This window comes from Pleurodeles waltl, chromosome 3_1, assembly GCF_031143425.1.
Source record: "Pleurodeles waltl isolate 20211129_DDA chromosome 3_1, aPleWal1.hap1.20221129, whole genome shotgun sequence".
NCBI lineage: Eukaryota > Metazoa > Chordata > Amphibia > Caudata > Salamandridae > Pleurodeles > Pleurodeles waltl.
Window position 1 is genome coordinate 323,704,609 of NC_090440.1, and position 26,591 is coordinate 323,731,199.

The 26,591-nt window shown below is 45.9% G+C and overlaps 1 protein-coding gene across 2 annotated transcripts in view; it reads right to left on the reverse strand.

Annotated features, from left to right (window-relative positions):
• The window catches only part of CYP19A1 (cytochrome P450 family 19 subfamily A member 1), a 392,824-nt gene that overhangs the window by 281,982 nt on the left and 84,251 nt on the right, over positions 1-26,591 (reverse strand). The window contains exons 2-3 of one of the 2 annotated variants that reach the window (XM_069222480.1): positions 7,531-7,696; positions 5,536-5,686 (exon numbers count right to left, since the gene is read on the reverse strand). In XM_069222480.1, coding sequence (XP_069078581.1) covers positions 5,536-5,686; positions 7,531-7,687 — 308 coding nt within the window. In that variant the 5' untranslated portion in view covers positions 7,688-7,696. Of the gene's footprint in view, positions 1-5,535; positions 5,687-5,982; positions 6,111-7,530; positions 7,697-26,591 lie in introns of those variants that run through there. The other variant, XM_069222481.1, reaches the window with a different exon arrangement.

A 26,591-nucleotide genomic window follows, 5' to 3' on the forward strand; every position in this document is an offset into this window, starting at 1 on the left:
GGCCAGTTTTTACTGCTTATTTCTCTGATAGTACCACAAAAATTGCCTGCTGCAGCACAGATTCTTTTAGACTCCCATACCGTGTAAAACAGAGCTTAACAGTGTGGGTTCTTACTACCCTGATTTGCAAAGGTGGGCCACTTTTTTAGCTTTCTAATTCGCTAATGAGGGCCCCTCTTAATTTTGTGCCTGGACGATTTTCTGTCCCAGTGGGCACTGTCAGCCTCTGCCGGGCTGGGTGTGATCAGGTAACAATCTTCTCCTGCATCTGTGGGGATTCAGTCTCAGCACTTAACTTCGCGCTGGTGGCATTGACAGAAGGGAAGCTCAGTGCTGGTGTTCCTATTGGGGTGATAAGCTCAGATGAGTGCTGGTGTGGGGGAGAGGGATCTTGGCAATGGTCTCATTCAGTGATAGTGGGAACCCTGGTACTGGCATCGCTGTCAGCTTGGAACCTTGATGCATGGTGGAGGGAAGCTCAGTGCTCGGTACGTGGTAAGCGTGAGCTAGTGGTATATGAGTAAGGAGCTCATGCTACCAGAGGAAGCCTGGGGCCAGGGCCCTCTGAGGGAGTGCAGAGCTGCTTACTGTTCCACTATTGACAGTTCAATGCCCCGAGCACTCCAAGGAGAACCTTAGTTTGATAGAGCTCTTGACAGCAAGGCTGACACACTGGCTGAAACAAGAATCCGCAGAGCTCTTGGGCATCTCAGATCCCCGAGAGACGAGCTCTTTCAGGCCATGTGTTTGTACTTGCATTCTGGGACTTGTAGTCCTCACTTTATAATGGGATATAAAGGACTATAAGGCCCGCAATGCAAAGCAAAACGTAGACTTCATGAGTTAGGTAAATACTTAGGAAACGAGAGAACTAGGAAGTTGCTTTCGCTCTAGCTGCATCCTTTGCAGAGCCTCTTTATAGCACAGTGAAGAGTATATAAATCCTGACAGTGGTGAGCAATCACACCTGAGGCTCTCGGAATTCCTAGGCAGCATTTTATCATGTAGTGCCCAAGACCCAGTGCCTGAAACAACCATCATTGAGAAGGGAATAGAACTGAGGGCAGCTGAAGGGGTCCTGGGAAGAATGGAGAGGTGCAGGAGTGAATACAGAAATTGCGCGGGAATGTAGAGAGACATACAGGAGAGTGAAGAACAACTGAAGTGGGGTGAAGAAAAGAGGAGGTAGGGAATGGAGAAAAGGGGATAGAAGGAACGGGAAAGACATCTTGGGGTGAATGGAAAGGTATAGCAGAGTGGACACCCAATGAAGGAGTGGAGAAATGCAACGGATAAGAAAAAGAACCAGGTGGAGAGATACACTCTAGGATGGGGGAATATAGAGAAGCAGGACAGAATAGAGTTATACATGCAAGAATGCAGAGATTCAATAGAGAGTGTATGAAAGAGAGTGGTGATGTACAGGAGAGAAAGAGATAGTGTAGAACATAGAGAAAGGATAAAATAGGGGAGAGCAAATGGAAAGATGGTGAGATATAGGGAATAGGAAAATGGAGGGTATAGAGAATTAAAGAATAGAAAGATACAGTGGAGAAGTGAAAGGGGAGAGAAAGTGTAGGTTGAATTGAGAAATGTAGGATGAAAGGAGAGGTCTGACTGGAGAGAAACAATAGTAAAGAAAGATAAAGGTGGACTAGTAAAACGGGGTTGAAGAAAAGATATAGGCGAGAGCAGAGCAGAGGGTCGATGAAAGGGAGAAAGTAACAATATACAGAGGAAGCCAAGAGGAGGATAGCACGTAGAAATGCAAAGAGGGAAGCAGCAAAACCGGTAGAATGATAAGAAAGCAACAAGAGCCTAGAGAGGGAAAAGTGAAGCTGAGTGAAAGGTGAAAGGTAAATCAATGCAGACGATACAGAGATGGGGGGAAATGAGGGAAAGTAGGAGAGAGTGAAGAGAAGGGGAGAATGGAGTAGGAATGAAAGAAACCTGAGCTACGGAGGAAACAAAAAGAGAAGGAAAGGACGAAATACACTGAAGAAGGTGAACATCAGTGGTGAACAAAGTGAAGGGGAAGTGGAGAGATACATGTAGTAAAATGAAAGGTGCAAAATGCTGAGAAGTGAGAAAAGGTGTATTTGGAGATACACATGGAAGGTTATAGACATACGGGAAGAATAGGAACTAGTATGGGAAAGCAAATATATATGATGGCAGGGAAAGGGAGATGAAAGAGAAAGGAGAAAAAAGGGAGAGAAGGCTGGAAAGGGATACTGCTGGGAATTGAAACATCAAAGAGTAGGGGCAGGGAGAGGAAATATAGAGAAGTGGTGAAAAGTGAAAGGTGGAAGGCAGCATGACATGGACGAAAAGCAGTAGGGGGAGGATGTGAAGATATTCAGAAAGGAATGGGGATATGGGAAAATATATATTGGAAGCAGTGATGGAGCTATCAGTGCAATAGGTGCCATGACAATGTGCCACTGGGGTGTGAGGGCGCACTGTATTTCATTTATGGTTGATTTTAACTAGGGGGGGTAGCGGGCCCATTTTCCTTAGTTGCATTACGGCCCATCGCACACTTCCTACACCACTAACCACACACCGTTTCCCTTAAATATGACTGGTCTATTGGAATGCATGAACTCAACTAATCACCAGAGAGAGACCCTGCCTACTGAAGCAGGCTGTTTGCAGCTTCACATACATGGAATAGCAGGGTCAGCCTGGCCCATAGGGCAGTAAGGCAGTAGCAAAAGGGCTGGTCTGACAGATCAGTTTGTGTGCTGTGTTGTTTTAGCTGTTTGTGTGCCGGTTATTTAGTCTTGGGAGCAATTTGTACTGTTGATTTCTCTGATATCACCACAACCATTGGCTGCAGCAAGCACAAATGCACAGTGTCCCATAACTTGCAAAACAAATAAACAGATGGTCAAACTACACAGATTTTCAAATGTGGACCACCTTTTTGCCAATGAGGGGCTACCTTTATTTTGGTATCCGGGCCTATTTTCGGTCCCAGTCCAACCTTGTGTAATAGAAAAAAGTGGGGCACACATATGTAAATAATTATTAATTACAAAAACATTTGTTCAGTCACCTATAATAATAGTTCAATTCAAAAACCTCCTTGACACAGTAAATCATCAATTCCAATTCTGAACATCCTAGTGTGATTATTTAATACATCAGTAATAATTATGAATACCCGTATACATATTTGACTTAAGACATACTTTTTAATTTATAGCATACAATCCTCAATATAAAACATTCAATTACATTTGTTGAGATGATGTTGCACAACCAAATATTATACTTGTTCAGTCCATCTGTTGTAACTTTTAGTGCAAATCATAAATCATTTGGTTAGGGAAAATGACCACCAACAGTATGCTCTCATTAAAAGAAAGGTTGATAATGGATTTCAGTCCAAAACTCATGTAGCTTACAGTTGTTTTTTCTATTCAGCAATATACTGGTCCCATTTTAGGTTCCAGTTCACATACATTGGCAACAGGTGTCTATTTAGTGTTAGTAGCACCATATGTATTAATGATATTGCACTTTTTGAAATTGTAGGGATGTGCTTCTAGGGTAGTCATTGTTGCCATGTTGAATACAACCTTGTGTAATAGCCACATTTTACCAAGTCGAATGGAAACAAAAACGGATGTGAAAACTTGAAAAAGTGGCGATGTCGAGTTTTTAACACGTTTGACTTTCTTATAATGCTTCAGAAGCAAATAGCCTGGTAAAATGAAAAAGGAGTCAAATGTGTTTTCAATCATGAAATGCAGCACATGCTCTGGACGACATTAAAATAAAGAACATAATCTTACATGAGGCGCAAGAGTGGAACGTGTGCACATACACACATGTATTTAGTGAGAGAGTTTGTGATATGAATTTGATACACCTCTCTATAAAGGTGATACAGATTTATATATTTTCACAAAAGCACCAGATTTATAGAAAATACACATGGTATAACGGATGGTGTTTTTTACTGATGAGTATCCCTTAATGGGTACACTTAATGAACAGAAAAGTAAAATAGGAGAGGAACAGGGTTGGAATGGCCTACAAGGCAATCAGGCAGTGGCCGAGGGTTGGTCTGATAGGTCAATGTGCGGGCCGGTTTTCTGGCTGTTTGTGGCCGGATTTTTGGACTGCTGGGCCGGTTTTTGCTGTTGATTTCCTGATACTAAAACAAAGGTCGCCTACAGCAAGCTCATATCAATGCAGTCTTCCATACCTTGCAAAACACCTATGCCGCCTGCCTGTATACATTCAAAATTGTCCCAATTTGCAAACATGGGCCACACTTAACCAACTGATTATTTAATTGGAACTACTTTTATTTTGGTGCCAGGGACTGTTTTCTATTCCTGTCCGACCCTGAAAGGAAATGCTTGTCACTAACAAACATACTCGATCCAGAATGACAACCAGTTGCCAGCGCAGACGCTTTAGCTACTCTGCTCAACTAAAAATACCGCGTCTTGCAATGATCAGATTGTTACACTAGGTGGAGCTGTGGAATTATAAACGGTGCTGCGGCAAAGTCTGCTTATTAGATGGAGTTGCAAGGTTTTGATATAGTAATGAAATCAAGCACATCCACAGGGCCGTTTACTTAGGCCATGAAACGAATAAGTCTTTCTTATACTTGTTTCTACTTAAGATTCATTATCTCTATGGGCCAGAGTGACTGCTCGCAGATGGGTTGCCCGTGACTTTCATCACTGCAATTTAAATAAGGAATCAAGTTTTGAAATCAGTGTTGGCCACTGATTGATTTATGAGTGTACTGACTGCTATTGTCAACATTAATTTCTGTAATGTCGCAGCGACGTTACATGCTCTGTTTCTTTAACTTTACAATAAATCCTTCACTAAATAACTTATCGTCCGATTCATATATGCTATCTATTTACTACTGCAGACGCGCCCTTACCAAACATTAAGAGCAGTGGAGAACACTTCTCTAAGTTCTTCAATTAAAAGTATTTCTCGATCAGGTGGGAGGGTTTTTACGAGTCCTGCTGAAAACAGGGCTTGGAAAGTACAACTGGGCGGAAGAGCTGGTCAGTCTTGGGTGTCCTTTCCTGTCTCCTAAGCTGTCAGTCCCAGCGTGGCATGTCGGCCACAGTTTAAGTGTATGGGCTTTAATTAAGTAATTAAGCGGAGTATTTTGGTAATGAAACAACAGCGTGTCCGCGAACAACCCCCACCCCCCGGGTCCACACATTAATTGTTGCCCAGTGTTAATTTATTTAACTATAGCTAGAGAAGAGTATCAGTAACAAATGTTATGCCACTGGTTAGCAGTTGTGTTAGTCTTGTCACGGGCAGCACTAATGAATGGTTGGTGCATGTTACAGTGGCCACCTGACGAGGGCCCTGGCGCTTATTTTTATTTATTTATTTACAAATTACACACTGCATAGTGCACGTAACGCGTCACGATGCTCATTGCATGTCAATGAAAGTGTCACCGAATTCAATGAACGTGGGACATTTTGTGGCACACACATCTGTTTTCAGAAAAATAAAATTGAAAATATGTACTTGCTGATGATGAGTGTTTCCTCGCCGTTGATCCAGACTCGCACAAAGTCTCCGTACAGATTGTTGTAGTAATTGGCCGCATTTCCGATGCCTGTCCAGAGGAATCTGCAGTAAGACAGCAGGGGGCCAAGCCCCATGCAGTACCCGGGGCCTGGAAGACATTGTATGCATTTAGATGCGGTACACCATGTACCAGGACTGGGCCTGATACTTCTAAACCATCGTTTATTCGAGTCACAGAATCCATCATTCATAACAAAATATGTTTGAGCCTTTCTTCATCTTAAACAATTTGCAAAACCGTACAGCGTAACTTCCCCCGCAACCTGCGATTCTTGCGACGTGAAGTTTGTTCAGGTTGTTCCATAACAACCACATTTTGATGCTAAAGTACTATCACAACAAAGCAGGGGCAACTGACATTAACATATTTGGACACAGACTTACCTGAAGCCCCCTAAAAATGGAAAACACGAATTCACGTGGGTGCTAGCAAATGCACACCTCTCCAGTAAACTCAGATCTTGGGTAGAAGCGAGGGTTCCTTCAGCGCTAGTCAGCTAACAAACTTCAAAACTCACACAGCTAAACATTCCTTCTTCTACAAGGACCTCTTGTTGCACAGGTAATGAACAGCCGTTGGTCAAAAAAACACACGTCACTCCAGCCTCACTGTCATAAACTATCACGACCAGCATGCAACAGATTGCCAAAAATGATCAAGGTATAAAATAATGGAAAAACATGCAAACTTTCAAATATTATCATAAATGAAAATAAATAAATATAAATACAACCAGAAACAGTGTTTTTTATATTTTCAGAAAACTACTTTTGACTGGCTACTGCAAGACTCCCCTACTTTTTGAAACAATATAGAGCGATTTCGGGGCATATTTAAGAAAATTCTAACAGATTTCCCTGGTCATCTTTTGCTGCACTTTTAACGCCTGCTAGAGTAGGCGTTAAAAGAGGGCTTCCAGTATTTATAATGGGCCCCTATGTACTCTGCAGAATTTTGGCGCTACTCCTGCAGAGTACATCAATAGCGTCACTACAAATGACTCTATTGCCCCCTACCCTGTGCCATGGTGAGCCATCTTAGATATGGCACACACATGGTGGCGAAAGGGGGCGCTAAGGGGTGCAAGGAAACTGGCGCTGCACTAGGTGCAGCGCCACTTTCCTTAAATATGCCCCTTGGTGCGGATGTGAGAAGTGTCAAAGAGGGAAGGCTATCTTAATGCCTCATAGTTTGCATCTCTTTCCTGTGATAAAACATCTCTATTTAAAACCCACTCAATCGCTCCTGAATAAATGCAAGATTCGACTGTAACAGTGGAATGTTTGCAGTAAAACTTTAAGACCTATAGGCACCACCCACTCCATGGAATCCAAAGTCAAAGGGGCTCATTTATATTTTTCAATGTTGGAAACACACTTCAATTTGACATGTTGTCAATATGAAGCAATAACTGCATTAGGAATATGTTTAAAAGAAAATTGCAAGCAGATGGACATACACATTCAAAAACAAAAAAGAGTCCTGTAAAAGGTGTGTAGAAATAGCATTCAACATTAACTCAGGGATTCAGAATCCAATGAAATAAGGAAAATGATCACATTGGGATTAGAATAATGAATGGATCACCGATGGAAAACGAAAAACTTTTTTTTTAAAAAGGCACATTTTTGTATATTGCAAAATTGAAAATACAGGGTCATGAGAGGTAATTAAGTATTGGTAAAATCATTTTTTTTAAATTATGTAAGTCAACTTTTATGTACAAGATTTTTTAGGTTTTATTTTTAATCCTTAACACGAACTCGTAATTTATTACATTAACTTAGATTACATTTATTTCAGCAATTTAGCGCCTGTTGAGTATTGGGAGACTGGAGGCTGAATAAAGACGTGACAGTGCTTTTTTCACATTGAAGCAGCACAGTTGGTGCAATTAGTCGCGCAACGCCCTGCGACACAAGGCAACGTACCTGGTATTGTTGACGTTTCTTCGTAACTCCTGACGAGAAGCAGAATGCACGTAATCAGCAGCAGAGACACGGTGGCGGTGGGTGACACTTCGGGAACAACATGGCTGATGTAGTGCATGGGGTTCAATATTTCGAGCAACGTCTCGCCTGAGAACATCTCCTTCAGCTTCCCAAAAGGAAAACAAGAAGTGTGCAAGAGAAACGTTAGGAGCCGTTTATATGAATAACCTGCTCCACCACCGTGGGAAATATATCCACAACCTTTGTTACAATGTTGTGTTTTTTATATTGCTGGTCTACGCTGAAGGGCACGCTGGGACAACGCATAAACCAAAACAGAGAGATTATGTAACCTTGGTCCTCAGTCTCAGGTTTGTTTCCAGTCAGTGGGCAAAGCCCTTTTATCTTTCGTGTTGCCCTTGGGGAACCTGCACTGACGTGACTCTCAGACGGCATGCCAAGCTTTACACTAAGATAATGAGTTTATAAAACTCGGGGAACGTCGATTAAGAAAAAAACCGAGTTCTGTTCATTTTCTATCGTCCAAAAACTTAAAACCTGTTTTCGTTCAACCAGTACTGAAAGACACAACGTAACATGGCGCAGGCCTGGGACCCCTTATACTCTCCCTGTGATGTATGTAGCATATGTGTATACACGTATGTCCACAAACCTCGCTACAGCAACAAAACGCTGAATAAAGGAACATGCATGTAGATACACTTTTTATTTAGAGCCCACATGCTTCTGACCAATTTCTAATTTATGTTCAATTTTCCATTGCTAAATCTTCCTTTGAGCAGGAAAAACGACAAAACCCTCTACTCCTTGCACCTTACAAATCGTTAAGGACAGGTCTCTGATTTTTCCCCTATTGTCCCTGCGGTGTTTTATAGATGTTATATATATATATATACAGGGAGTGCAGAATTATTAGGCAAATGAGTATTTTGACCACATCATCCTCTTTATGCATGTTGTCTTACTCCAAGCTGTATAGGCTCGAAAGCCTACTACCAATTAAGCATATTAGGTGATGTGCATCTCTGTAATGAGAAGGGGTGTGGTCTAATGACATCAACACCCTATATCAGGTGTGCATAATTATTAGGCAACTTCCTTTCCTTTGGCAAAATGGGTCAAAAGAAGGACTTGACAGGCTCAGAAAAGTCAAAAATAGTGAGATATCTTGCAGAGGGATGCAGCACTCTTAAAATTGCAAAGCTTCTGAAGCGTGATCATCGAACAATCAAGCGTTTCATTCAAAATAGTCAACAGGGTCGCAAGAAGCGTGTGGAAAAACCAAGGCGCAAAATAACTGCCCATGAACTGAGAAAAGTCAAGCGTGCAGCTGCCACGATGCCACTTGCCACCAGTTTGGCCATATTTCAGAGCTGCAACATCACTGGAGTGCCCAAAAGCACAAGGTGTGCAATACTCAGAGACATGGCCAAGGTAAGAAAGGCTGAAAGACGACCACCACTGAACAAGACACACAAGCTGAAACGTCAAGACTGGGCCAAGAAATATCTCAAGACTGATTTTTCTAAGGTTTTATGGACTGATGAAATGAGAGTGAGTCTTGATGGGCCAGATGGATGGGCCCGTGGCTGGATTGGTAAAGGGCAGAGAGCTCCAGTCCGACTCAGACGCCAGCAAGGTGGAGGTGGAGTACTGGTTTGGGCTGGTATCATCAAAGATGAGCTTGTGGGGCCTTTTCGGGTTGAGGATGGAGTCAAGCTCAACTCCCAGTCCTACTGCCAGTTCCTGGAAGACACCTTCTTCAAGCAGTGGTACAGGAAGAAGTCTGCATCCTTCAAGAAAAACATGATTTTCATACAGGACAATGCTCCATCACACGCGTCCAAGTACTCCACAGCGTGGCTGGCAAGAAAGGGTATAAAAGAAGGAAATCTAATGACATGGCCTCCTTGTTCACCTGATCTGAACCCCATTGAGAACCTGTGGTCCATCATCAAATGTGAGATTTACAAGGAGGGAAAACAGTACACCTCTCTGAACAGTGTCTGGGAGGCTGTGGTTGCTCCTGCACTCAATGTTGATGGTGAACAGATCAAAACACTGACAGAATCCATGGATGGCAGGCTTTTGAGTGTCCTTGCAAAGAAAGGTGGCTATATTGGTCACTGATTTGTTTTTGTTTTGTTTTTGAATGTCAGAAATGTATATTTGTGAATGTTGAGATGTTATATTGGTTTCACTGGTAATAATTAATAATTGAAATGGGTATATATTTTTTTTGTTAAGTTGCCTAATAATTATGCACAGTAATAGTCACCTGCACACACAGATATCCCCCTAACATAGCTAAAACTAAAAACAAACTAAAAACTACTTCCAAAAATATTCAGCTTTGATATTAATGAGTTTTTTGGGTTCATTGAGAACATGGTTGTTGTTCAATAATACAATTAATCCTCAAAAATACAACTTGCCTAATAATTCTGCACTCCCTGTATATATATATATATATATATATATATATGTTCCAACCAAATCAGCTCCATAGTGGAGCACTCTTCACTGCTGTTGCAAACGCAGGGTTAAGGATAGAACCCATAAACTTTGTACATAAGTGTACATACACTTTAGCAATCAGTAAAGAGCATAGAAAGCAATAAGCATTGGCAAAAGTATAGGTAAACAGTGAGGGCCCTAGCGGAGGGCCAAACCATATATTAAAAAAGTGGAATGTGAAAGACAGTCCCCCACCCAAGGAAGTGAAATCAGTAGGAGGGAGCTGGCGGAACTAGGAACCCCAAGAGGTGAGTACCAGAGTGACCACCAGCAACCAGGAGAGCAGCGTTAAGTACCTGGTTTCCCCCAAAACCAACTGGAGGAATTTGGAAGAGGATTATGCAAGACCCAACCAAGACTGGAAGAACCCAAAGGCAGATCCTGACAGAAGAGGACATGCAAAGGAAGGGGACCAAGTCCAGTTTATGATGGAGTGCCCAGTTGTGGCAGGAGCCACTACCCACCCTCCTGTGGATGCAGGATCAGGCCAAAGGTGGGCGAAGAAGGTCAGCCGTGCAGCACAGGAGATGGTAAGAAGTCTCAGATGTGATGTAAGTGATGTCCCACATCAGCAGTTGGTTACTGGTGCTGGAAAACCACCAAAAAGCCTTGGCAAATGCAAGAGATGAAGAAGAAGGTTTGCAAGGCTGAAGAGGACCAGCAACGTCCAGGGGACTCGACCCAAAGAGGGGAGCCTGGAGTGATCCACAGCAGCTGGGAGAGTCACAAGAAGAGGAGGCAGCCCCTACAAGCAACCCACTGGCAGCAGGCACAGGAGTCACAGTGAGGCCCACTCAGCACACCTGAAGAGGAATCCCATGTCGCTGGAGCAGCAGGCAGGAGACTGTGCTTTGCAGGAATGAGTGCTGGCAGCCAGAGCTACACGGAGCCTGAAGATCCCTTGGAGGAGGAACAAACAAGCCTCGGTAGCTGCAAGAGTCACAGTGCACAGGGGTACTGTTCTGTAAGGAGAGGCAAGGGCTTACCGTCTCCCAAGTTGGACAGCTGGTAGAGAGGACCAAGGGGACCATTACAGATCACCACCTGTGATGCAGGATCCACATGGTTCCGGAGGAGAGCAGATTCTCGCAGTCGGTCATCATTGTCGTTGGTGCCAGCAGATGCCGGGGAGTGACTCCTTCACTCCAAGGGAGATTCCTTTTTACTTCTTATGCAGGCTGAAGACTCACTGCCCTCAGAGGATGCACAGCTGGGGAAATGTTGCAGTTGCTGGAAGGTGCCAGAGAATCAATGTGGCAGAACAGAGTTGTCACTGAAGTTGCAGATTGTCGGTTCCTGGAGGGTCCAATTGCAGTCCCAGTGGCCAGAAGATGAAGTAAACGATGCAGGAAGGGAGATTGGTTACCTAGCAGGATGACTACCTATCAGGAGGGGATGTGAGTCCTTATCAAGTAATGATTTCAGAATGCTGTACCAGGTCCATTTAGCTCTCAATAATTTAAACTAGGGCTTAACGCTTTGGTAGCTGTGGGACAGAGTAGACAAGCGTAACTTAAAGTTAATTTGTAAAGCATTTATCAGTACTAAAACAGTTAAAACGTAGAAAACACTTCACAATAAAAATTACATTTCAATTTTTGAAAATAGAGTAAAAGTTATTGAACCAATAGACACCAAAACAACAAAATCTGGGTGTAGAGAACAGGAGGTATGATTTTTCAATGTTTTAAGAGATTCAAGTGCCAAAAAGTGCAAGGCACCATCTGCAGGCATCTGGCTGCACTAGACTAGGTCAAAGTCAAAACCTAAGGATGACTGCTAGGGAGCACGGATTGGATACTGGGACGAGGACTGTTCTTTTGGAAAGTGTACCTTTGGACTTTGTCTCATCAACTGGGTTGTTAGCAGGTCATGCTGCAGGCTTGATCCAAAGAGGAGTTTGTCTACAGTGGCGGCTGAAGAACAGGACCCCAATGGGAGCCTCTGTTCAAGGCTGTTGATGGCGGGAAACTCCAAGTGGGCAAAGTTTGAAGTCAGGCCCTGGAAGATGTTGTTGTTGACGAGGTGTTGCTCAGCACTGGTATCAGGGAAGTCCTCAACATTCAGACTTAGAAACCTTTTTGGGAGTTACTGTAGGAGGCTGGCCTGGCTTATAGTGGGTACCTGATGGTACTTACACCTTGTGCCAGGTCCAGTTATCCCTTATTAGTAGATTAGTAGTATTTTACCAGCTTAGGCTGATAGAGGTAGCTATAGCAGAGAAGCTTAGGCTGAACTAGGAGACATGCAAAGCTCCTACTATACCACTTATATCATATAGCACTATATCATAAGAATCACAATACTCAGAGTTACTAAAAATAAAGGTACTTTATTTTAGTGACAATGTGTCAGAAATATCTCAGAGGATATACTCCCTTAGGAGGTAAGTAAAATACACAAAATATACACACAAACCAAAATCAGGTAAGTAACACAGTCAGAAAATAGTGCAAACACTGTAGAATACAATAAGATGCAACAGGCCTAGGGGCAACACAAACCATATACTAAGAAAGTAGAATGCAAACCACTTAGGGACCCAAGGCCTAGTGTAGTGTGTAGGGGGTCACTGGGAGTGTTAGAAAACACTAAGGGTGTCCAGGATACCCCACCCCAAGACCCTGAAAAGTAGGAGTAAAGTTACCCTACTTCCCCAGAAACACACCAAAGTCGTGATAGGAGATTCTGCAAAGACAACAACTGACTGCAAAGCACTGAAGATGGATTCCTGGACCTGAGGACCTGTAAAGGAAGGGGACCAAGATCAAGAGTCACGCAAGTGTCTGGGGGGGGCAGGAACCCACTAAACCCCGGATGAAGGTACAAAATGGCTGCCTCTGGGTGGGAGAAGCTGAAGATTCTGCAACAACAAAAGATGCCAAGACCTTCTCCTTTGCACAGAAAATGTCCCACAGCGTGCTGAAAGATGAAGAGTTGTTCCCATGCAGAAAGACCATAAACAAGCCTTGCTAGTTTCAAAGGTTGCAGTTGAAGGAAATGGGTGCTGCCTGGGCCCAGGAAGGACCAGGAGGTCGTCCCTTGGAGGAGGAGACAGAGGGGACGCTCAGCAGCACAGAGAGCCCACACAGAAGCAGGCAGCCTCCGCTGAAGCACTTGAACAAGCAGTCAAGAAATCTGAGCATGGCGGTCATCTCAGCACTACAAAGGAGGGTCCCACGAAGCCGGTGGTCAACTCAGCGAATTGAGCAATGCAGGACAGAGTGCTGGGGACCTGGACTGTGATTTGCATGAAGAATTCCTTGCAGAAGTGCATAGAAGCCCTAGTAACTGCAGATCATGCAGTACACAGGATTACTGTCTGGCGTGGGAAGGCAAGAACTTACCTCCACCAAATTTGGATAGAAGGACCACTGGACAGTTGGGGTCACTTGGATCCAGCTCCTGTGTTCCAGGGACCACGCTCGTCAAGATGAGAGGGGACCCAGAGGACAGATGATGCAGAAGTTTGGTGCCTGCATTAGCAGGGGGAAGATTCCGTCGACCCATGGGAGATTTCTTCTTGGCTTCCAGTGCAGGGTGGAGGCAGACAGCCCTCAGATCATGCACCACCAGGAAACAGTCGAGAAAGCCGGCAGAATTAGGCGCTACAATGTTGCTGCTAGCAGTCTTGCTACTTTGTTGCCGTTTTGCAGGTGTCCTGGAGCAGTCAGCGGTCGATTCTTGGCAGAAGTCGAAGAGAGAGATGCAGAGGAACTCTGGTGAGCTCTTGCATTTGTTATCTGACAAGAAACCCACAGGAGAGACCCTAAATAGCCCTCAGAGGAGGATTGGCCACCTAAGCAGGTAAGCACTTATCAGGAGGGGTCTCTGAAGTCACCTGCTGGCCTGGCCACTCAGAGGTCTCCATTGTGCCCTCACACCTCTGCATTCAAGATGGCAGAGGTCTGGGACACACTGGAGGAGCTCTGGGCACCTCCCCTGGGGTGGTGATGGACAGGGGAGTGATCACTCTCCTTTCCTTTGTCAAGTTTCGCACCAGAGCAGGGGCTGGGGGATCCCTGAACCGGTGTAGACTGGTTTATGAAAGGAGGGCACCAGATGGTGCCCTTCAAAGCATTTCCAGAGGCTGGGGGAGGCTTAACACCTATTTCCAAAGGGAGAGGGTGTGACACCCTCTCTCAGAGGAAATCCTTTGTTCTGCCTTCCTGGGACTGGGCTGCCCAGACCCCAGGAGGGTAGAAGCCTGTCTGTCAGCAGCGGTAGCTGCAGTGAAAACCCCAGAGAGCTAGTTTGGCAGTACCCGGGGTCCATACTGGAGCCCCGGGGATGCATGGGATTGGCACCCCAATACCAGATTTAGCATGGGGGGACAATTCCATGATCTTAGACATGTTACATGGCCATATTCAGAGTTACCGTTGTGAAGCTACATATAGGTATTGACCTATATGTAGTGCACGCGTGTAATGGTGTCCCCACACTCACAAAGCCCGGGGAAATTGCCCTGAACTATGTGGGGGTACCTTGGCTAGTGCCAGGGTACCCTCACACTTAGTAACTTTGCACCTAACCTTCACTAAGTGAGGGTTAGGCATCTAGGTGACTTATAAGTTCGTTAAGTGCAGTGTAAAATGGCTGTGAAATAACATGGACGTTATTTCACTCAGGCTGCAGTGGCAGTCCTGTGTAAGAATTGTCTGATCTCCCTATGGGAGGCAAAAAAAAATGCTGCATCCCGTAGGGAGCTCCTGGAACCCCAGTGCCCTGGGTACCCAGGTACCATACTAGGGAATTAGAAGGGTGTCCCAGTGTGCCAATCAGAATTGGTAAAAATGGTCACTGGCCTGTAGTGACAATTTTAAAGACAGAGAGAGCATAAGCACTGAGGTTCTGGTTAGCAGAGCCTCAGTGACACAGTTAGGCACGACACAGGGAACACATTTAGGCCACAAACTATGAGCACTGGGGTCCTGGCTAGCAGGATCCCAGTGAGTCAGGCAATAACAAACTGACACACAATTAAAAATGGGGGTAACATGCCAGGCAAGATGGTACTTTCATACAGTTATGACCCTTTCAGCTAGGAAAACCAGCAATTTGAGTCCGACCGACCAGTAAAATGTTGGCGGTTGCAGCTCAGCGGTGGTCCAGTGGTAGCCTCTGGTACCTTTGCCAAAAAAGTACAAAAGAAGTTTGTAATCTTCCAGTCTTACAATTTTGAAGAGGGAAAGACTACACTGTAACACCAGCCAAGGATCCAGGAGCTCTAGGGCACCACTTGGAGGTTAGGGTTTGGACTCAGTCTCCCAGAAGCCACCAGCATGTTCCAGGGTTGTTGTCTGTACTCACAATTCAAGTAGCTAGTTTGATTATGAGGTTGCAAAATATGACCTTTGTCCTCTAAAGACAGATTTTTTAAAACAAGTTTTTATATTTTTTTGTGTTACCCTTAGATCAATTTCTACAGTGTAGAATATTTGGACTTGACATAAAAACACTTTATTTTTCCTTGTTACAGTTTGTGGATGGGTCATGACCTTTGACCACTGACGACTACTTATTCTTTTTCTAAGCCTTGGATCCTTTATCACTAGTGTTGCATCATTGGAATCAACATGATAAGTGATTGTATTTTCCTGGGTGTAATTAGTGGAGAGGAGTCAAGCAATTTGATCTTTGACCTTAATTACACTCTTCTAAGAGTTTCAAGGTCATAATTTCATTACTGTTAAATTGTTTGTTGCAAGTGAAGCATCAATGCTATTGTCATGTTAAGTACTTACATTCACCTTAGTTAGCTTGTTGGAGGTAACATGCAATTTGACCTCCAATCCCACATTTTCTAAGTGTTTTAAGGTCATTATTCCATTACTTGTGGGAGGCTGGCTCAGTTTATGGTGTACACCCATGGTGTGGCACCCTATACAGAGTCTAGGCAACCCCTAGTGATAGTGTTTAGGTGTCCAGATAGCAAAAGCTCTCTAGGTGTAGCTGTGATGAGCAGCTAAAGTTTATCTAGGAGGAGTATAAAGCACTTTTAATACTACAATAGTCAGTCAGTAACTGTTCACAAGAAAGAACCACACCAGGTGTTGCAAGAATAAAGATGTCTTTATTACAACACTGAAGTCACTCTAACATTGGTATATCTCCACTTGGACGTATCAACACACAAATGTATACACCTAGTAATAATCAGGAAAAGCATAAAAATACATGGGGCCCTATGGGGGTGGGGTGGGTGGCTAACCATATAATAAGAACGTGGTATAAGAATGATGGTGCCCAACCAAGGTAAGTGTGTTAGGATCCTGGGGGCTGGGGAAGTAGGAAATTACTAGAGGTAAGTGCTAGGAATCCCACAAGCTTCCTGGTGGAGAGCTGTTCTCGAGCATAGTGTCACATAGGCTAACACTGGGCCATCGGGTTTTTATTGATTCAGGACCCTTCCCAGTGGACACCAAGGAAACCAGTTGGCACAAAGAAGGGTGGAGAGTGCCCTCACCTGTGGCAACCCAGAAGACCGGAGTACTTACATAAGGGAGCCCAGGTGTGTAGGGGTCAAGTGGAGTCAGAAACCCTTGTTGAAGTCAATGGAAGCCTCGATTGTCCAACTGCTGTCGAGACCTGTGGTCCAGACCGGTGGAACCAGGAGGTGGATTCAAGATATAGCGAGCCTGAAAAAGTAGGGGACAGTGTCTAGACCACTCGGAGATGTCCAGGCAGTGCAGGTATGCAATGTTCAACCGCTTGGAGGTCAAGTTCCTGCAGGACGGTGAAGGAAGGAGTCCAGCTGCAGATTCCAGGAGGATACAGAAGACCCCTGGAGTCACCCATGAGCTGTCCCATGTTGGTGGCCATATTGCAGGAGGGTCAGTGGGTAGCAGGACCACTAACAAGCCTTGGTAAATGCAGAGAGCTGATGGAAGGAAGATTACAGGTTTTGGAGGACCAGCATGGTCCTTGTGACTCGACCCTTGGAGGGAAGTCAGGGCAAGCCTTCAGCAGTGAAGAAAGCCAGCCAGAGTCAGAGGAGCCCCCATGAGAGACCCACTGGCAGCAGGCACATGGAGTTGCAGAGAGGCCTCAATAGAAAAACAAAACAGGAGTCCCACATCGCAGGAGCTTCAAAGTGAAAGCTGAATCTAGAATCACAGAGTGCTAGACAATTGGGCTTTTAGGAGCTGAAAGCTCTATTGGAGGAAGAGCCAACAAGCCTTGACAAGGGCAAAAGTAATGGTGTACAGCGGTTCAGTTCGAGTGGCTGCAGCAAGGGCCCACCATATCCCAAGTTGGTCAGAAGACAAGTTGGACTGAGAGAAAACCACAGAACCACAACCTGTGAGCAGAGCCTTTACATTGTCTGTGGGACAGCAGGTTCCACTAACTGGTCATCATCATCTTGAGGTGCCTGCGGATGCAGATGAGTGACTCCTTCACTCTAAGGGAGATTCCTTCCTGCTTCTTGGATGCATGCAAGGTCCTTGTGACCCTGAAGGAAGCACAGCCATGGATGTTGCAGAAATCTTGCAGGAGCTGTAGAAACAATGTTGCAGAGGGAGCCCCCCCAGCTGGATACAGTCTTGTTTCAGTTCCAAAAGCATACCAGCCACATTTCCGGAGGCCAGGAGCAGAGGACGTCTTACAGAGAGTTCCTGGTAGAGTCTTGCTTGACAAATCTGAGGACCAATCCTTGGGGGAGCCTTTAGGTAACCCACAAAGGGAATTGGTCAGGACCCACCCATCAGAGAGGCTCAGGGACGTCATCTGCCTGGCCTAACCTGTCAAATGCTCCCAGGGGCCTCTGCACATCTTATTTTCAAGATGGCAGAATCAGGTGGCCACCTGGCAGAGCTCTGTGCATCGCCCTAGGGGAGGAGCTGGACAGGGGGGTGGTCCCTCCCCTATCCGTTGTGTGGTTTCATTCCAGAGCAGGAACCAGGGGTTCCTGAACTGGTGCAAACCAGATTATGCAAGGAGAGCACCAAATGTGTCCTTCAAAGTAGTGTGGTGACACCCCCCCAAGCCCAGAGACACCTAGTGCAAAGGGAGAGGTGGTCACACCTCTCCCTTGCAGGAAATCCTTCGCTTTGCCTTCCCTTGCTTAAGTTAGGCTTATTAGCAGGAGGGCAGAACAGTGTCTTGGGTCGGCAACAGCATGGGCTGGCAGCCAGACCCCGTAAGACTGCCCAGGCAGAACTGGGGGATTCTCTAAGAACCCCCCAGAGCACATGGGATCAATCAACTAGCAATGGAATTGGTGTAGTTACACGATTCCAGCATGTTTGATACCAAACATGCCTAGGTTCAGGGAAGCCATTATGTAATTAGACCACTTGTGTTGACCAGTGTCCACTACATACCTTAAGATGGCTTCCTCACACTTGCAAAGCCCAGGGAATGAAGTCCGGGGTTTGTAGGGGTACCCCTCTCAAGCAAAGGTACACTCACACTTAGGGACATGCATTGTGCCCTTGGGCTGAAGGGCGTACCAGGGGGGTGACTTACAGTGTCTAACTGCAGTGACTGTGATATAAGGCAAGCCTTATATCTGAAGTGAAAGGTGCAAGCACCATTTCATGCAGGCTGCAATGGCAGGCTTGTAGACACAGATTGCATGGGCTCCCATGGGTGGCATAATAAATGCTGCAGCCCTTTGGAGACTCCTGGTGCACCAATGCCCTGGGTACCTAAGTACCATATATTAGGCAGTCACGGCTTGTGGGGCATGGAAGGGGTGGCTTGCGGAGGGGGGAATAAACATTAAATTATTTATTTTTTACACATATACCTGCATACCGCCCCCCTCTCCTCCATCTCCTCTGCTGCAGGCTGCAGGCTGCAGGCTACAGGTACAGGTTGCCAGCCTGACCTGTGGCCAATCCTGACGCTGTTCAGAGCAGCAACAGTATTAGCTAGGAGCGCCCCGCCAGGGCACTCCCAGGCAGACTGGGAGCCTGTGCCTGTTCTCTCCAGCCTGGCAACACAGTGCCAGGCTGGACAGAGTACACTGTGCGTGTGTGTTTGGCCAGCCCAAGACGGCCAGCCAAACACACATGCGCTTTGAGGGGGAGTGCTTTGCACTCTCCCTCACTGCTCGTCACCACCATGGTTTTGAAGCTGTTACTGCTGACGGACAGTGACCCTGAAATGGATGTGAGTGTATGATTTAAACCATCACAGCAAGATGTTGAAACCAACCAAACAACTCCTTTCCACAGAAGAGGTCCCTGGTAAAACTTCTAAACCAATGGCTGAGAGTACATCTCCACCTTAGGACACATCCCTGCATAATAACAATGGTTGAGATAGTAGCACTCAGAATAACAATGACTACAGTTGAGGACAAATCAACCAATTCCTCAACAGGTATCCTCTCAGTTAGAACAGACACTGCTTCCCTTAATGCAACCTTGCAGACTTAACATTCAGTCTGGTCAACTGGAAGGTTTCTTGGGCTGGCTGGTTGTCACAGCCTTGGACCCTGCTAATGAACAAGGAAACCTTGACCAGCCCTTAACCCAAAATGACAGATTGCACTCTAATCAGTCAGCAAATTAACTGAAATGGCTGGAAGAAGTAACATCGTATTGGACCACTGGGCTTAAGTCGAAGCACCAGACCTGACAGTGTTAGGGTGGTCTTCCTCCTACTTTTTGACTGTCTCCCTCCATTATTCTGAAATAGTTTTTGCTGCTTTTAGGACCCTGCACACATTCCCACTGCTGACCAGTGCCATTCCCAATCGACATATTTAAGTTACCTATAAGTCCCTAGTAAAGTGCACTATATGTCCCCAGAGCCTGTAAATTAAATGCCACTAGTGAGCATGCAGCACTGATTGTGCCGCCCACATAAGTCGCCCTTTAACCATGTCTCAGGCCTGCCATTGCAAGGCCTGTGTGTGCAGTTTCACTGACACTACAACTTGGCATTTAAAATTACTTGCCAAGCCTTAAACTCCCCTATTACTACATATAAATCATCCCTAAAGTAGGTACTAGGTATTCCATAGGGCATGGTGCTATGTATGTACATAAAAGGCAGGACATGTACTTGTAAGTTTTACATGTCCAGGTAATGAAAAACTCCCAAAGTCATTTTCACTATTGTGAAGCCTGCCCATCTCACAGGCCAACATTGGAAATGTCCTTACGTACATTTAAGTGGTAATTTCTGATCTGAAAGGAGTGGTATTGTCATGTTTGGTATGGCTGGAATAATAGTGAGAAAGCCTGCTTACTGGTGAAGTTGGATTTAACATTAATATTTTAGAAACGTCACTATTAGAAGGTTTGCATTTCTCTGCACTTACTGCTCTCTGTGCCTTACAGCCTGTCTCCAATCCATGTCTGGTCTATACTGGTTGACAGATCTCCTTGTGCATTCCACCCAGACAGCCATAAACACAGGACACTCAGCTGCATCTGCAGTCGTATGCATACTGATGGGTCTTCCTGGGCAGGAAGAATGGAGGGGCTCTCACTTACATTTCAAAGGGTAGGGCTTGACCCCACACAAAGCGCTGATATCCCCCACAGATCTCATGGCAGAAAAGACTGGGTTAAAAGGGGAACTAGTGTAATGCAAAACCACTCTTTCATGTCTCCTCTACTTCAACTGCACATTTGGGTATATGTACTGGGTCTGTGACCCCTTAAAATCAGACACTTCTGGACCTTCTGGACCTACAACTGGACACTATCAGAAGGACTGCAGGGCTGTCCAAAGTCCTCATCTAGACAGCTACTTTGGAAGGAATGCTCTTCTGCTTATTGCTGTGATACCTTCCGCTCCCTGACTCTCCTGGAAGGACTTTGCTTTCCCACCACAAGTGATCTCCAAGGGCTTGCCTACTGTTAAGAAGTCTCAAGGCCATCAAATATTTCACCTAAAAGAGAAAATCCATGCATAAACGCGCTGTGCCAGAAACATCAGTGGCAAATTGCAGCTGAAGAATGGACGCAGCACTGGTCTCACAGCTGCAGAATCGATGCAGCAACTGTTTCACCAACTCCGTGTGTCTGGATTTTCCACACATCGTCCCTGGGTGCCATTTCTTCATCGACTCCGCACCACAGTGAGGAACCAAGGCTGCGTGTCCGGAAATCGACCCATCGCCTTTCATGTGAGGAAATAATCAACACATCATCTCTCCTGTCCAATGCATTGTCTCCCCTGTATGGGTAGAATCAACGCATCACCTCCTCTGCACAGTAAGGGTCTGACATATCACTTTGCTTCCTAGCACTTCACCTCCCCTGTGGCCCCATCCTCTTTGTTTTGAAGCAGTCCAGATACTTTGTGCTAAGGAGATACATCCATTGTTTCTTATGTTTTAAGACCTACTTAAATGTCTACAAATTTATATCTTGGCCTGTGTATATTGGACATTTGTCATTTTGGTCTTGTTTTATTCAGATAAATATAAACTATTTTACTAACTTGGCATGGTGTACTTTTTATGGTGTTTTTACTGTGTTACCATATGAGTGATTGCACAAATACTTTACACATTGCCTTCTAAGTTAAGCCTGCCTGCTCTGTGCAAAGCTGCCAAGGGTGAGCACAGGATAATTTAGATTGTGTTGGGACTTAGCCTGACTAGGATTGTTGTCCCTACTTGGACAGGGTTCATACCTCTGCCAACTAGAGACCCAATTTCTAACAACCAGCAAAAGCGTCTCTTTTCCAGAGACATGTCATGATTGTTGATGAAACCTACATAGTATGAGAAAGAAAGTGCCATGCCGTGATGATCAGGATTCATCAGAAATTTACCTTAGAATGTCATATATCAATGAGATCTATCCCCTCACAAGTACCCTACTGGTCTCCCTGACCATGCTGCATTGGCACTCTCTGTACTATGAAAGGGATGAAAATTTAGAAAGACTAATGGCCCTGCAATCGAGACAGCAGCCCCCACATATAGATATTCAAAACTCCGCTATTAAATATTTATGTACATGGGAAACATACCGGGGGTGATATCTGGATAATTCAAAATCCTTGGAAAAGAAGTAAGAGAGTGTGCCTACAACGTAACCCAAAAATTATTTTTACAGTCAGGAGAAACAAAACAAGACTGAGATTGCCTTGAACCAACTATACAAAGTGGTGTTATGGGTCTTGTAGGAAGCTGGTTCTGTATATACTATATCAAAGTGAGATATTGGCCCTCATTATGAACTTGGCGGCAAACACCGTCGAGCACCGTTCTGATGGCCAACAAAACACCGCCAGTGGCAGCGGATTGCACACCGCCTTATAATGATGCCAAAAAGGCATACAGCCAAAAAATTGACAGCCACCCATCGCCAGGGCCAACAACGGCAGAAATGCAGTACACATCACCCCGCCGCCGCCACACATACAAACACCCGCCCACCAAATAATGATACACAAATCAGCGTGGCGGTCAGTGAATATTGAACGACCATTGGCGGTAATGACCGCCGCAATCAGAAAAGGGAGCCCTCAACAACAAATGCACACATTGTCAAATTTGAAAAGCAAACACCTGACACACATCCACACCACTATAAAACACACACATCCACACCCCACAATTCTTTGCAACGCCAATAGCACAAGAGCTAACCATCACACAAGTCACACACACAAAACCACTACCAAAACTCAAACACTACACACCCACCATCACAAACCACACTCCCAACCACACAACAGCACTGTCACCAACTCACCTACAACACACTTCCCACAACACACACCAGGTCACCCCCTAAGCAGCCCCGCTTCACCAACAGGGAGCTAAGGACCATGGTGGACAAAATACTCAGGGTTGAGCTACAGCTATTTGGGGCAAAGGTGCAGCAGATGCCCTCAGCCAAGAAGATGGAGCTATGACAGAGGATAATCAACAAGGTCAAAGCTGTGGGAAACCATCCACGTGCAAGGAATTACATCAAGAAGAGATGAAATGACCTGCAGGCGAAGGTGCGTTCCATGGCATCACGACACAACATCGCGGTACAGACGACTGGTGGTGGTTCCCCACCTCCTCCCCTGAATACACTGACTGGGAGGAGAGGGTCTTGGCTATCCTGCACCCGTAGGGCCTCACTGGACTCCCTGGAGAACTGGACTCAGGTAAGTCAACTACAATACCCTAAACATCACTACACCTGCAATGCATGTATTACCCCATCCCTCTCACTACCACCATGCCCCAATCCCCCACCCAGCCCACAACACCCAGACACTCCTATCCATGTTTCCTGCATGCCCACAACCCCCCCATACAAATCACTATCCAGCCCCCTGTGCACAGTTGCCAACCCATGCATGTAAAGTCAGGAGCACAACACCCAGAATGCACCACCACCCTCCTCACTAAATAAAAAAACACAAAGGGGCCCAGCATGCTACTACATGGGAATGTAACCACCAATTAGTGGTGAGCAGTGCTGCAAGGGACAAGAAAGTGCAGGACACCCACATCTCTATTCTAACTCACATGCACCACCACCCAAGCCACCCGGATGGATACGTCAAGGAGTGCCAGTCCTCCACCTGAAGATGAAGGCCCCACTCAAGAGAGTGTAGAGGGATATCTGGACACAGAGGAATTCCCTGGACCATCCCACAGACCTGGACAGTCACCCTCCAGAAGCCCCATCCAGGACACCACTGACACCCCTACCACTCAGCCACCACCATCAGTTCTGGCCCAACGCACCCAAACCAGTGTCTCCAGGCCACGGACTGTCTGCCCACTTGTACAGAGGCCCAAGTCTCTACCTACCACCAGGCAGGATGATGAAGGGCACAGTGCAAGTGGGACTGCCAGACCTGTGCAGGGGACACAGGCACAGGGGGGCTAGGGCCAGTGGGAGGTTATCAGTGGCCCAGGGGAGTGGCCCAAGGACGGATTGTGCTGCCCAGGCGGCCATTGCTGAGGTCCTGGGAGCATACCACCATTCCCAGGACAAGATGGGCCAGATCCTGGCCACAGTGGAGGAGAATCAGGGGCTGCAGGTAGTACACCACCTGGAGGCCATGGAGCAATGAAAACAAAACACCTCAGTGCTACCATGGCCTCCATTGCAGGGGTGCTGCAGCACCAGACCAACATCCAGCCTGAGTCTTCCACCCCCCCGCAGGCCCCTTCCACTAGTCAGGACACTGCCCTGCCACCTGCATCTGCAGCAGCTAGTTGACTGGTGGCACTTCTAGAGGACTCACCGGACACCAGCACCCCTTCCCCTGCAGCCCTGGTTCCCCCTCGCAAACGTGGCCTCAGACCCAAACATCCCAGTGAAACACCAGTCAAGACCAAGACCACTGCCAGGAAGTGACTCTGCCCTGAACTGGCTACCTTGTTGACATGCCACTGCCATTTCACCACCTTCCAAAGGCCCTATGGGCTATGCCCCTGTGCTACCAACAGCTGTGGAAATGTACCTGAGTATATTGTTCACCATGTGCCCACTCCCTTCCACTGTCCCATTACTCATGTATGTTTTATCTTCAAATAAATACTCTTGTACACACAAAATATCTGTCCTTATCTATAATTAGCAATCAAATGGTAATGTGTATGTATTAGTCAGTTTACATCATAATACCGCTTTTATTCCACAAGGGAGTCTAACAGACTGTTATTTGAAGAATGTCACACTGTACATTCCATTGCTGTAATACACATCTCTTTCTTCATTCATAAAGTTGCCACATCATTGGTAAGGGACCACAGCACTAAGGGGCAGATTTATACCTTTTTATCCAAACCTGCGTGAGCGCAGGTTTGCGTCCAAAAGTATAGCGCCGGCTAGGCGCCATATTTATGGAATGGCGCTAGCCCACAAAAAGCCCTGTTAGCGTCCTTGGAAAGGACGCTAACAAGACTGGGGAGGCGTAGGGGGAACCAGAGCTTGTGCGCCAAATTATGGCGCCACACTGTTTAGAGGCAAAAACATTGCCTTTAAGCAGTGTAGTGCCATTTTCTGGTGCATAACCCGCATGGACATGGCACCTGTCTTAGTAAAGACAGAAGCCATGCCGCCCACCCCAATGGCCATGCCCAGGGGACAAATATCTCATGGGCATGGCCATTGGGGCCAGCGCTGTGCAGCGGGCCCCAAGTCAGGGCTCCGAGCAGTGCTGGGAAATAAAAACTCACCCAGACATACCTGGGATGGGTCCCCCATCCTTAGGTGACCTCCTGGTGTGGGTGTGGGTGGGTGGGGGTGTCCCTGGGGCCAGGGAAGGGCACCCGTGGGCAATTGCCATGGTCTCCGACCATGGAAATGTGCCTACAGGTTCCCTTATGCCTTCCCAGACCCAGGAGTTAAATAATGGCGCTAAGCAAGCTTAGTGCCATCATTAAGGCCCCCATTCCCCGTGCTGGATTTTAGCACGGGGATAAATATGGCGCATCTCATTGAAGCAAGGTAGGTTTTCCCCTCCAGAAAACGATGTGAACTCCATAACTTTGGCACGAGACGTGTCTAGCGCCAAAGTATAAATATGGAGTTAAGTTTGCACTGAACTAGCATAAAAATAATGACGCTAATTCAGTACAAACCGAGTATAAATAGGGGCCTTAGAACATAAGTCACCCTAAAGCAATGCAGTAAACCTATTTACATAATAGAAAATGTACCTGAGAATCACTGGAAGTATAGCCTGATTAGCTGGGTTCTGGAGTTGATCTCTTCCCCCTCCTTTTCTCCATCACTCTCATCCATCATCTGAGGTGGCAGGGGTGGTTGGACACCATCCTCCTCTTACAGAAGTTGGATAGATTTCCACACAGCCAAGTTGTGCAGCATGCAGCATGTCACCACTAACTGACACACCTTGTCAGGGACATAACACAGGGATCCTCCAGAGAGATGCAGGCAACTAAATCTTGTCTTCAGGAGCCCTATGGTCCACTCAATCACTCTCCTAGTGCGACCATGTGCCTCATTATATTGGATTTCTGCACCTGTCCTGGGATTTCTCACAGGTGTCAAGTGCCATTTCATGTTTAGGTTACCAGAATCCCCTGGAAAAGTGGGTGAAAGAGGGTTAATACACACACTTTCTACTTGTATACAGCCTGCCTGTCAGATATGTAACTAATACAGTGTCATACACACTCATCTATGAGCCAAGCTCCGTCCCCCTGTAGTTGTCCCACCATGTGTGGCATACTGCGGTTTCTCAGGACAAAGGAATCATGGACTGATCCTGGGAACCTTGCATTGACATGAGAAATGGACTGATCAGTAGAACACACGAATTGGACATTCATGGAGTGAAAGTTTTTACGACTTCTGAACACCTGTTCATTTACTCTTGGGGGTATGAGGGCTATGTGGGTACCACCAATGGCACCTATCACATGGGAGATATTTGCAAAAGCTTAGAATCCTGGTTTGATGGTGGTGAGATCAGCCCCTTGGGGAAACTGGACATAACTTTGCAGGTGTTGCACGAATTAATTAAAAAAATTAGACAGGATGTGGCTGAACATTGGGTGAGATACACCGGCTGCCATACCCACTGTCACTTGGAATGAGCTTGTGGCCAAAAGATTTAGCACA